General features: G+C 41.6%; 1 protein-coding gene across 2 annotated transcripts in view; it reads right to left on the bottom strand.

Moving 5' to 3' along the window:
- LCP1 (lymphocyte cytosolic protein 1) overlaps window positions 1-12,665 on the bottom strand; it is an 86,332-nt gene that overhangs the window by 33,187 nt on the left and 40,480 nt on the right. For both annotated transcript variants that reach the window (XM_033949805.1, XM_033949806.1), the window contains exons 3-5: window positions 11,385-11,548; window positions 9,125-9,254; window positions 2,938-3,070 (exon numbers count right to left, since the gene is read on the bottom strand). In XM_033949805.1, coding sequence (XP_033805696.1) covers window positions 2,938-3,070; window positions 9,125-9,254; window positions 11,385-11,548 — 427 coding nt within the window. The remainder of the gene's footprint in view (window positions 1-2,937; window positions 3,071-9,124; window positions 9,255-11,384; window positions 11,549-12,665) is intronic.

Here is a 12,665-nt window from a genome sequence, read left to right as displayed (position 1 = left end):
AACAATCTAATACAAATGTTCCTTAGGAATTGAGCTAGCTAGCATAGGCATGACGGACATGACAGATAATTTGGCTATCATGATGTCCCGCCTACGGGCATTGCTTACATAACATAATTATATTCATATATATTGCAGAACAATTTTATAAAAGACCTTTCCTGCATTTAAAACAAGTTTTAAATGAAGAAATACCTTTAGAAAATTACCCCCTTCATTCTTCAATCCCCCCTAAAATGTGCCATGTACCTAATGACATCACCAAATGCATTTACCTTTCTAAATTACTTCTCTTGTAAAAAGTCCAGTTTTCTTTTGTGAAACTTGGGGTGGCATTTTAGGAAGAACATTTAAATCAGAACTCAAATGTCCGGGTCGAGATGTCAAATTCTGCTATTATTTTAGAAAAGGGATCTGCCAATGTACAGCCTGTCCCAAAATGCACTGAGGAATAGTTTATGTACTAGTCCCACAAAAAAATAGTGGGGTTGAACAAAGGACTTCCAAGCAGGAGAAAAGGATTCCACAGAGGTAAGTTTACTGGTAAAGTCAAAAGGACCCAACACGGTACTATGTTTCGGTGCTGAGAATCACCTGCTTCAGAGGTCAATACAAGTTTGTTGTTGTTATAGTATTATGGCTCATCCCAGTATCTACCCTCTACCAGTGTAATTCCCTGTCTCAGAGGCTGGAAGGAGTGCTTCAGCTGCTTGCTGAGGATAATGTTGTATTTTTAGACATAACAGTACTAAAGGTGAAAAAAAACCTTCATGGATCAATGCAATGGTTACATACAGCAGGATCATCCATTATATAACTATTAATGTCTACTGTAAATTAGCAACGGAGTCAACACAGCAACATAAATGTATATATGCCAGCACATACAACTGAATGTTCTGCAATACATATATACACATGCATATACACATGTATGTGCTGGAATGGACATGTTTATGTCATCTATTTTAGACACATACATATTTATGTCGTCCAAAGCTGTCACTTTTGGGATAGATAGTGGAGGGGGGGGGAATATACACATTGGGAGATTAAGGAAGGACCCATCCTAGTCCCTCCAGTTGAGTGTTAAACAAAACAAGTAACTTTCTAAAATCTAGGTGTCCTTGGGAGTAGGTGCAGGCATAAATGTACATTCCCCTTCTGAAATGGGGAATGCATGAGTATTTTATTGGCCCACTTTAGTCTCACTCATACATAAGCAGATGGAGAACTTGGAAAATGTATATAGGGCACAAAATCTGAGGTTTTGGAATTTTCTGAAGATTTATCTTCTATTACCTATGATTTTGTTGAGGTCTTATTTGAGAAATGTGTTGCACCTGGTTAATAATGATACCATAGTTATTTCTAAAGTGTTCTATTTTTCTTCTGTTTCTAATTTATCTAATGGCCAACTAGGTGAGGCTCGGCAGGGTGAGAATTCTGCTAGCTAATTTAACAGATTTCTTGGAATCGTCACAGGATCTCAGATATAAAATCTACAATTACCTTATCCATCTAATATCAATTAGCAAAATGCTGGAACCAGCTACCACTTGCACTACAATCTTGTGACCACTATCTCAGGTTCAGAAAACTTTTTAAAGCATTTCTATATCATGACAGAGAGCCAGCCCTGAAGTAACTGAAATGGTAATTGTAAAAACCCATTTCTAAATTGTCTAATTCAACTCCTGGGACATAACGATGAGCCTTCGATGACCTACTTGAACTTGTAACTATGTAGTTGTAACTGTGGATTAAAAACTGAAAACAATACTGAATCGTAACTCTGCATGGATGAGGATTCCTCAAAAGCGCAGAGTTACGACTCAGTATTGTTTTCAGTTTTTAATCCACGTGTTCTTATATCAGGACTAACAGGGACCCCCGAGTGTGATACGAATGTGAAACATATGATATGAAAGGATTTTTAATATTGAATGACACTGCCTAGGATCCATGATAGCTGTTACAGGGAAACACAAGTATTATGAGAACGAGCAAGGACTTTTCAGCACCTATTGAGCAGGTCATTGTCAGCTCAGGCAGGCTAAGAGCACAATCCACAAGGATTCAGTTAGCACAATCCACAAGGAAGGGGATGGGAAATTAGCTCATGAGGCAAACTAGGAGTTTCTCACACATACTGATTGGTAAACATCCTCCACAAGGAAGGGGATGGGAAATTAGCTCACGAAGCAGGCTAGGAACACATACTGATTGGTAAACATCATCCCGGCATTCACTTAACTCAATCCACAAGGATAGGGGGATAAATACTGTTTCCCCTAGAAAGAAAAGCAGAGAAGGACATTTCCACTACTGAGAGAGAGGGACATTTAAGCTGTGTGATGACATTTTGTGAGTAAGCCTCCTGAACGTGGTCCTTCGACAGAATGATGATATAATAACCGGTAACGTATTAATTCAAACTCTGTACTTAATCAATGATTATGGCTAGAAATATTGTATATATGTAATATTATGGCTAGAAATATTGTATATATGTAATAAAACTTAATTTGTATACTATTTTGATTTCCTGGCATTCTGTCCAGTGCGGAAAGTGACTGAAGGTCTAAAATGAAGCCTTTTTAAATAGTAATACACCGAGGAAGACAGTATTGTCAAAACACGGACCAAGTTGGGTTCACAGCTCCCAATGGTTTGGGTCCTAGATATATTTTATGTGGATTATCAAATTGTATATTCTTAAATAAAGCCTGCATCTTGAACATCACCATCTCCACAGAGTTTTCATTTTTGCTGGATTTGCATTTTCTGTGGGATTAAGGGTCAATTTTTTGCTTGTATTCTTATGTATGTACAATGAACACAATGACAGTGCCTTTCAGCCCCCTCCCTTAATTTTTTCCACTGCATGTTCAATGACTATGAACTGATTCGTCAGTCATCAAAATATGTACTCACCACAGAACGATGCCGTCGCCAACAGCTGTGAAGAGGCTATCTGTGTTTGGATCCATTGGAATAACATGTTTGCAGTCTGGATCTTTCTCCAGGGCCTTGTTAACCCAGTTCACAAAGGCGTACTTTTCTTCCTCTGTAATCAGGTCAATCACACACTTTTAGGATCACATATTTTATGAGGACAAAAGAGAACTCATCTGTGGGAAATCTTCTAGGGAAGAGAGAGAGCAAAGTGATGGGAAGTGCCTGGGATCCACGTAGCAGCACTAGAAGTCATAAAAGACTTGGGGCCCAGTAGCGTAGCAAGGGGGTAGTCCGCCCTAGGTGCCATCTTCCTCAAGGTACCGGCACCCCTTCTCCTCTCCACCCCCTTCCCACTCCTCCCCCTGCTGTACCCGCGCCCCTTCCCTTCCCCCATACCTTTTTAACTTCAGTGCGAGTAGCCACCAACTTGTTACCCGCATTGGCTTCGGCACTCTCTCTGATGTCACTTCCGGGCCCAGGAAGTGATGTCAGAGAGTGCCAAAGCCGACATGGGCAGCAATTTGGTGGCTGCTCGTGCCAAAGTTATAAAGGTATGGGGAGGGGGGGAGGAGTGCCACTGTCCCGGTACACCAATGTTGGGACCTGATACTCAAAGAGGTTTAACTGGTCAAATCTTGGTCCAAACCTGCTGAACTGGCCAGATGCCAATATTCAGTGGAACCTAACTGGGTAATGTCGCTGAATATCTCTGCTAACTGGCCATTCCCTATTGGCTAGGTTAGGGGCTGGCCAAAGGCGAAGTCTGGGTGAAGACACAACTTAGCCATTTAACAGCGATATTTAGTCCACTAAGGGCCAAATTCTTTATATGGTGCCAAAAATTGGTGCCAACTAGAGCGTGCTTAGTACATTCTATAAAAGGTATGTGCACCTTATAGAATTGTGCTAAGTGCCAGTGCGTGGCATAAATTGTAGGTGCACCCATTTAGGCCAAAGAAAACCAGGTGTATTCTATAACAGTGCGCATAATTTTGAGAAATGCCTATCTACCCATGGTCCTCCCCAGCCGTGCCCCCTTTTCAGATTCACACACTAGAACTGGCATACAGCGCCTTATAGAATACGCCTACCAAGTTGTGCATGAAACTTAATTAGTGCCAATTAGCGTCAGTTATGAGGTGTCTAATTGCCAATTATCAGCGCCAATTAGGCTTGTTAAACAATTAAGTTGTGATTGTAAATCAGCTGTGCACACTGTTTTGCATGCACAACTTAAGGCGCGATATGCAGATAAGATAGCAAAAGGGCTGTTCTAGTTTTATGAACAGAATTAATGAGGCAGCAGTCTGAATATTGGCCAGTGCCTAGTTCAGTGTTTTTCAACCGCTGTTCCGCGGCACACTAGTGTGCCGCGAGATGTTGCCTGGTGTGCCGCAGGGCCGCCGGGCCCGGAGCTTACAGGGGGCCCGAGGCAGGGGCGCCAGTAGCTCGCCAAGGCAAAGTGAGTCGATCACCCAGGACTCACTTTGTCTTGGCGATCTAATCCACAGTTCTTCAACCGCCGGTCCGCAGGAAATTTTGGACCGGCAAGATTGACTCATTTGAACTTCCTGCCGGTCCGCGCAGGACCGGCAAGATCAGCATCGGAAGCGTGCGCTGGGCCGGAGAGATCTTGGGGAGCCTCCGACAGTGGCTTTCTCCCCTCTCTGCAGCTCTCCTTTACTTCCCAGCGCAGCGATTCACGAAGGCAGCCTCGGGGCTTTTGCTGAGTCGCGGCTGCCTTTGATGATGCAACTTCCTCTTTCCTCAGAGGCGGCGCGACCCAACAAAGGACCCGAGGCTGCCTTCGTGAATCGCTGCGCTGGGAAGTAAGAAGAGCTGCTGGGAGGGGAGAAAACCACTATCAGTCTGGGAAGCTGCTGGGCAGGGGAAAAAAGGGACAGCTGCTACTGGAAAGGGAGAAGGAGAGATGCTTCTGGGAGGGGAGGAGGGAAAGGAATCTGGGAAGCTGCTGGGCCAGGAAAAAAAAGGGACAGCTGCTACTGGAGAGGGAGAAGGAGAAGGAGAGATGCATCTGGGAGGGGAGGAGGGAAAGGAATCTGGGAAGCTGCTGGGCCAGGAAAAAAAAGGACAGCTGCTACTGGAGAGGGAGAAGAAGGAGAGATGCTTCTGGGAGGGGAGGAGGGAAAGGAATCTGGGAAGCTGCTGGGCAAGGAAAAAAAGGGACAGCTGCTACTGGATAAGGAGAAGAAGGAGAGATGCTTCTGGGAGGGGAGGAGGGAAAGGAATCTGGGAAGCTGCTGGGCTAGGAAAAAAAGGGACAGCTGCTACTGGAGAGGGAGAAGGAGACGGAGAGATGCTTCTGGGAGGGGAGGAGGGAAAGGAATCTGGGAAGCTGCTGGGCAAGATAAAAAAAAAGGGACAGCTGCTACTGGAGAGGGAGAAGAAGGAGAGATGCTTCTGGGAGGGGAGGAGGGAAAGGAATCTGGGAAGCTGCTGGGCAAGGAAAAAAAAAGGGACAGCTGCTACTGGAGAGGGAGACGGAGAGATGCTGCTGGGAGGGGAGGAAGGGAAGAGAGTTACTGCTGGACAGGAGGCTGGGAGAAAGAAAGAAAGGGGGCAGGCAGGGAAACAGAAGGAAAGAAGAGAAACAGAAAAAAAGAAAGAAAGGTCAGGGAGAGAGGAAGAAAAAGTTGGGGGAGGGAATGAGGTGTGGAGGAGAGAAAGCATACAGGCTGATAGAAGGGAAGAAAGATTGGATGCACAGTCAGAAGAAGAAAGTGCAACCAGAAATCACCAGCCTGGCTGGGCGGAACTTCCTCTCCGATTGCAGAATTGACGTCAGGGAGAGCATGCGTCGGCTTTGGGGCCTGTTATCCATTGGTGGGTCCTGTTCCCCGATGGCAGCGGCAGTGGCAGTGGCTTGGGGAACGGCAGGGAGAAAGAAAGAAAGGGGGCAGGCAGGGAAACAGAAGGAAAGAAGAGAAACAGAAAAAAAGAAAGAAAGGTCAGGGAGAGAGGAAGAAAAAGTTGGGGGAGGGAATGAGGTGTGGAGGAGAGAAAGCATACAGGCTGATAGAAGGGAAGAAAGATTGGATGCACAGTCAGAAGAAGAAAGTGCAACCAGAAATCACCAGACAAGGTAGGAAAAATGATTTTATTTTAAATTTAGCAAAGTGGAGGCAGTATTACCACAGTTTTCAAAGGAATTTGCCCAAATAACTTAATAGTTAACTGGGTAAATTCCCAGAGATGAAAACTTCCCTTCACTTACTATGCACAGTTCTGAATTTATATCTGCTGTCTATATTTTACAATATGGTCACCTTTTACTAAACCGCAATAGTGGTTTTTAGCGCAGGGAGCCTATGAGCGTCAAGAGCAGTGCTGGGCATTCAGCGCAGCTCCCTGCGCTAAAAACTGCTATTGTGGTTTAATAAAAAGGATGGAGGGTATATTTGTCTATTTTTGTATGCTATAAAAACCAAATACAGAGAGAGACTGAGAGCTGTTGACGAAGAGCTACGTGTGTGTCTTTCTTCCATTCCAGCCAGAATATCAGCTTTGTGTTCAGCCAAACAGGCCCAGGTTTCGCACTGAATAAAGTATTTTATAATTTTTATAATTTTTATTTCATAATAAAGTAATTATAAAATACTTTCTTTGTGTTTATTTGATTCCTATTCAAGAGAATTACTTTATATATAGTCAATATAGGCAGAGAGTTAAATTTTTTAACATTTTCTAATGGTGGTGTGCCTCGTGATTTTTTTCATGAAACAAGTGTGCCTTTGCCCAAAAAAGGTTGAAAAACACTGGCCTAGTTAATTCTGGGCAGCATATTCAGATATTCAATGTGGGAAGCTATATATGCCACAGTATTGAATATCCAGATTGATGTTAACTATTTGATCTACCCATGGTGCCCCTAGACATTCATGATTCTAAACTGGATGTTCCTGCTGCATTTAACCAGAACCATAAGAGAGTCAACTTTTCAAAATGATTGGAGGTGCAAAACCCAATGGAAGTGACCTCTCCCTGGACACAATCAAGGAGTTTCCTCAATATTGGCTATGCTCAAGCGCCCACACAGCTCCTATGACCGGCACATAGAAGTTCATTTAACCATATATTTTAGAACAAGTTCTAAGTTAGTAGCAGATCTTGTTCTAAAATATTAGTAGAAGTTAACAGGTCGCAACCTGGATGACTCAGTTCTAATTTATATGTTGTTTCTTAAAAGACACTCTGAGTCAATTTTGTGTATACTAAGGCCCTCCTTTACTAAGCCACGGTAGAGGTTTCTATTGGTGCTCCGACGTTCATAGGAATTCTATGAGCACTGGATCAGCGTTGGAGCATTTAGAACTCCAGGCCACGGTAGAAACCTTAGGTAAAGGAGGGGAGTGGGGGATAAAAATGTTTAAGGCATGCTAATGAACAGAAAGCATGTTAAAGTATACACTTACCAAATAACCTCTAAAATGGGAAAGCACTGCAGTACACCCAGGGCCGGATTTAGATGAAAAGAGGCCCTAGGCTATTCCACTTATGAGGCCCTTTCACCTCCCATTTTTAAGTTTGTAAATTACATGAGAGATAAAATACATCATTACTGTGATGTATATCAATATGTTAAATGAAACATGTTGTTATTGGTACTAAGCTTTATAAAAAATGTGACACGGATAATAAATAAAAAAAAGTCGAGAACACTTATTTGGACATTTATTCTCAGCACCATATATAGTACTTGTAACAATAACTAATCAAACATAACACACAACATTGCCCCTTTCTATGTCCATAGTGCCCCCAGTGCGTCCTTCCTCACCTCACCCCCCCCCCTCCAATGCCTGCCTGCCTCCCATCCCCCTTCCATTGAACACCTCCCCATGCCATCCTGCCTGCCTGCCTTCCATTAAGCCCCCCCACCCCTCCTACGATGCCAGTCTGGGCCGCCCTGTCCTGACGGATCCACGTTTTGCCTCTCTCTCCGGACTGACGTCTTTCCCTCCCCGATCCTCCTCCCAGGGCGAGAAAAAGAAAGGGAGAAGCCGAGTCGGTGCCCCATTGCGACCGGAGCCAGTTCTGATCCCGAAGCGTAGAATTTCTCCTTATTTTCAGTTCAGTGTTTTAGTGTTCATTGTTTTTAGAATAGTGTAATTTTAATTTTGCTAACAATTTGAATGTAGGCCCCTCTTGATCTTGAGGCCCTAGGCTGAAGCCTAGTTAGCCTATAGGAAAATCCGGCCCTGAGTACACCCAGCCCTCTAACAGGTAGAGGGAGGGAAATGAAAATAAGTCTAGTTACCTGTCATGGAGAATGACACAGGGACAAATTTGTCCCCTTCCCCATAGAAACTCAATTTCCCCATCCTGTATCTGCGTGTTTTGTTGGTCTCTATCCCTGCCCCCATTCCTGTAAGCTCTGCCTTAATCACCCAAGCCTTGAACACTTATGATTTTAAAGTGTTTGAGGCCTGTGCAGATGAAAAAAGAGCATCCAGGAATGGGGCAGGGAGAGGAAAAGAACGCACTGGGACAGGACGGGAAAATGAGTTCCCGTGGAGATGGGGAAAAATTTGTCCTCGTGTCATTCTCAAAATCTGTCACATTGGTGCTCATTTTCAAAAGAGAAAAACATCTCAAAATGGATGTTTTGCTTGCAAAAATATCTACGTTTCAATTTTTTGAAAGTCAACATTGGGATGCTTTACTCCACGGCTGTGAGCTAGATGTTTTAAAAAAAATTTTAAAAGCAATTTAAAGTGCTTTCTTTTTAAAGATGCTTTTAACTGAACTACTTTCCCTTAACTATTAATTTTATACTGCTCCCCAGTTCCTAAGTGTTTTTCCCTTATATGTTCCTCACTTTTCTATTACAAGTGTATTTCTTCCCTCTTTTCCTTATGTTTCTATGGCCTACGGGTCAACATTTACCCAGTTTGTACGGTCTGTAGTCTTGTAGTTTATTATAGGAAAGTATGTTTAATTGTCATTTTTGTTAAATGTTAATACTTTTTACTTTGTACAACGCTTTGTAGTATCGAAAAGGCGTTTAATCAAAAATTGAATAAACTATAAACTATTTTAAAAAATATGTTCTGACAAATATCTGAATTCGGACTTAGACATCATATCAAAAATGCCCTTCATTGGCTGTAGATATGCATGATAATTGTATACATGGATATACCTGAATAAGAATGTTGTGTCCCAGCACTGGACTGCTCCGAGGTACCACCGATAGCACAGATGCCTTCCTTCTTATTGATTGCCTTCCTGAAAGTTTTGGCAACATCGGAGCTTTTCAGGCCATGAAATACCTTTAAAAAGTAGATACTATATAAAAATCTCAGATTTTTCTTTACAATCACTAGCAAAAAGCAAGTGACACTACACTTTTCCCTCCATATCCACGGGGGTTAGGTGCAGAGCTGGACTGCGAAGTGTGAAAAATCACGAATAACTTCTCGGCCGGCTCTGATCCACCCCCGCCTCCCTCCCGCCTTCCCCCCCCCCCCCCTGGCATCCTGGACCTTACCTGGTGATCTAGCGGGCTTTGGGGGCAGGAACAATCTTCCTACGCTCCGGCCCCGTGCATATCACTCATAGGAAATGGCTGCCGTGAGCTCCCGTAGTCTCTCGAGACTACGACGGGAACTCCCTGCAGCCATTTCCTATGAATGATCTGCATGGGGCAGGAGTGTAGGAAGATCACTCCTGTCCCGAAAACCCGCTAGACCACCAGGTAAGGCTTAAAAATAGGCAAAAAAATTAAAATCAGCCCCCTTCCCAAAAAAATTTGCAAATAACCGAATCCGCGGATGTTGAAACCGCAGATTCGGAGGGAGAGGTGTATTCTATTTTGTTTCACAAGAACTTCCATAGACTGGTTGAAGAGTTACCGCATGCACAACTCCCAGCATAGTTATATTACGAGGGCCGCTGAAAAGTTCTCAGCTCAGCTAATGAAGTTGGGGCAGTCTCCATCAAGGTCTATACACTTAGTTCAGTGATTGTCCACTTTTTTTGTTTTCTTGGAAAAAAACAGAACAAAAAAAAGTAGAAAATCACTGTATAGCCCTCGATGGAGATTGCCCCAATTTTGTTGGTGGAGCTGAGAACTTTTCAGCAGCCCCTTGTACAGGTACTAGTAACTTGTTACTTTGTAAAAGTAACATATTTCAGATACTAGATGCTTGTTTAATAAAAGTAATGTTATTGTGAAAAGTAACACATTACGAGGGGCCACTGAAAGTGCTCAGCCTAATCAACAAAGCCGGGGCTATACACTTAATCCAGTGATTTTCTATTTTTTTTTTTTTTTTCCATTCTGTATTTTTAGGATGGAACGAAAAAAGTGAAAAATTGGATTACGTTTATAACCCTCAATGGAGACTGCCCCAACTTCATTGGTTGAGCTGTGAACCTTTCAGCAGCCCCTCATATCGTGAAACAAGTCTGACTTATGAAATCAGACCAATATGAAAGTATATTTCCATTGCTAAATGGTAGAAGTAATGTTACTTTATTCTAATAGTTTTATATCGCTAATTATTGCCATGTGTTTGCCAAAGTAACAGGCCTACATGAGTTATTACAAAGTCAAAGTTTCAAAGTTTATTATTTTCTTGATTAATCGCTTTATCTAATTCAAAGCGATGTACATAATAAAAAATAATTATAAGAAAACAAACAATACAAACTTTAAATACTTACAATGAATAATATAAACTACATTACATTGGGAAAGAGGGGTTTATGAAATACATTTGTTAAATAAAAGAAATACATAGGAGAAACACAAAAGGGGAAACATTAAAACGATTGGTACAAAAATATTGAAATTATTGATTTGAATATGATTAAATTAAGTATTAAAAGCATCATTGAATAAAAATGTTTTTAATTGTATTTTAAATTTTACCAAGTCTTGTTCATTACGTAAAAAAATTGGAAGAGCATTCCAGGTTTGTGGGGCTGTTACAGAAAATATAAATTGTCGTCTGGTGTTTATAAATTTTAATGAGGGAACCGTAAGTAAATTTTGATCAATAGATCTTAATGTTCTAGTTGGTTGGTACGGTATTAGCAATTTATAAATGAAAGCAGGTGTCTTATATAGTAATGTCTTGAATGTGAGTAGACAAAGTTTATACGATATTCGATGGATGACAGGAAGCCAATGAGCGTTTTTTAGCAGAGGGGTAACGTGATCGAATTTTTTAGATTTAGTTATGAGTTTTATGGAGACATTCTGGATAATTTGTAAACGTTTAAGTTCAGTTAGTGTTATACCTTTAAAGAGAGCATTACAGTAATCAAGTTTGGCTATCACTAAGGAATGGATGAGAATATTCAATGATTTTGAGCAAAGAAATTTTGAGATATTAATCAAAATGTGGCATGTTTAAATATGCGTTTTACTAAAGCCTGAAGAGCATAATACTCACTGAGATGAATTCTTCAAAACTAATCTTCCCATCATTGTTTTGATCTCCAGTGGTCATCAGGTTCTGTATAATTTCTCGGACCCTATATCCCGGAAGATGCAAATTTGCTGCTTTGAACAGTTCAGTCAGTTCATTAGGGCTAATGAAACCATTTCCATCAGTATCTGTATAGACAAAGATTCATATTACACTTTTTGAAATTGAACACAGATGATTGACTTTGTACAAAATTTTATTAAGATGACAAATCTGAATTGTAAGTATATCCAAGTGGCGGGATTAGGCTTGGAAGAAAGTAAACAGGAATTAGGTCACCACAACTGAAAAATAAGACCAATATTACTGCTGCCTTTTAATCAGAAAGAGGTTTAGAGCAGATTAACGAGCTAAATAGCAAATTACTAGGTCCTCTTGGATTTCACCTCAGGGTTCTAAAGGACGCCTTTGATTTATAAAGTCCAGCGGATATGCATACCGCAGTTATTCTCAATGATAACGTTTCATATTTTCCCAACCCTATTGTTTTTGCCTGTAATGTTTATCTTTCCTATTACGATTGTAGTTCTGCTCGCCTTCCCTCATGTTGAGTGGTTTGTTTATTTTGTCCTTGTAAATAATCAATGTGATCGTATGTTTTGAATTGTACCCATTTTAATTTTTGTACATCGTTTAGGAATTTGATAAGCGATTAATGATGAAACTTGAACTTAAAAGTGTAATTGTAGGGACAGGGAGCAGGATTCAAGATGGCATAGTACCTAGGCATGGAAGTGGCGGGAATTGCTCTGTAGGTACATACAGTATAAGAGTTACTAACTTATGATTTCAGTTGCTCATGAGCAATTTGAGACACATATATATTTCTCTGACTAGCTTTATAGCAGGGATCTCAAAGTCCCTCCTTGAGGGCCGCAATCCAGTCGGGTTTTCAGGATTTCCCCAATGAATATGCATTGAAAGCAGTGCATACACATAGATCGCATGTATATTCATTGGGGAAATCCTGAAAACCCGACTGGATTGCGGCCCTTAAGGAGGGACTTTGAGACCCCTGCTTTATAGCATTTGCTCTTGGTATGAAGTCTATGTGGATGTATGCAAAGGAAAGAGACTCTCCAAGAACCTCCAATCTGGATACCACATGAAGCCCAGACTTGCACATTCCTCCTGCTATTCCACAGGCTGAAACTGCCAGACAGCTAGTCAAAGTGATGCCTCCTTGATGTCTAGAAAGGTCAATCAGCAGAGCAGTGCCATGGTTATGGGAAACTGATGGCTGGA

This window comes from Geotrypetes seraphini, chromosome 6, assembly GCF_902459505.1.
Source record: "Geotrypetes seraphini chromosome 6, aGeoSer1.1, whole genome shotgun sequence".
Taxonomy (NCBI): Eukaryota; Metazoa; Chordata; class Amphibia; order Gymnophiona; family Dermophiidae; genus Geotrypetes; species Geotrypetes seraphini.
The sequence above is the reverse complement of the archived record's forward strand: the minus strand, read 5'-3'. Positions and strand labels throughout refer to the sequence as shown.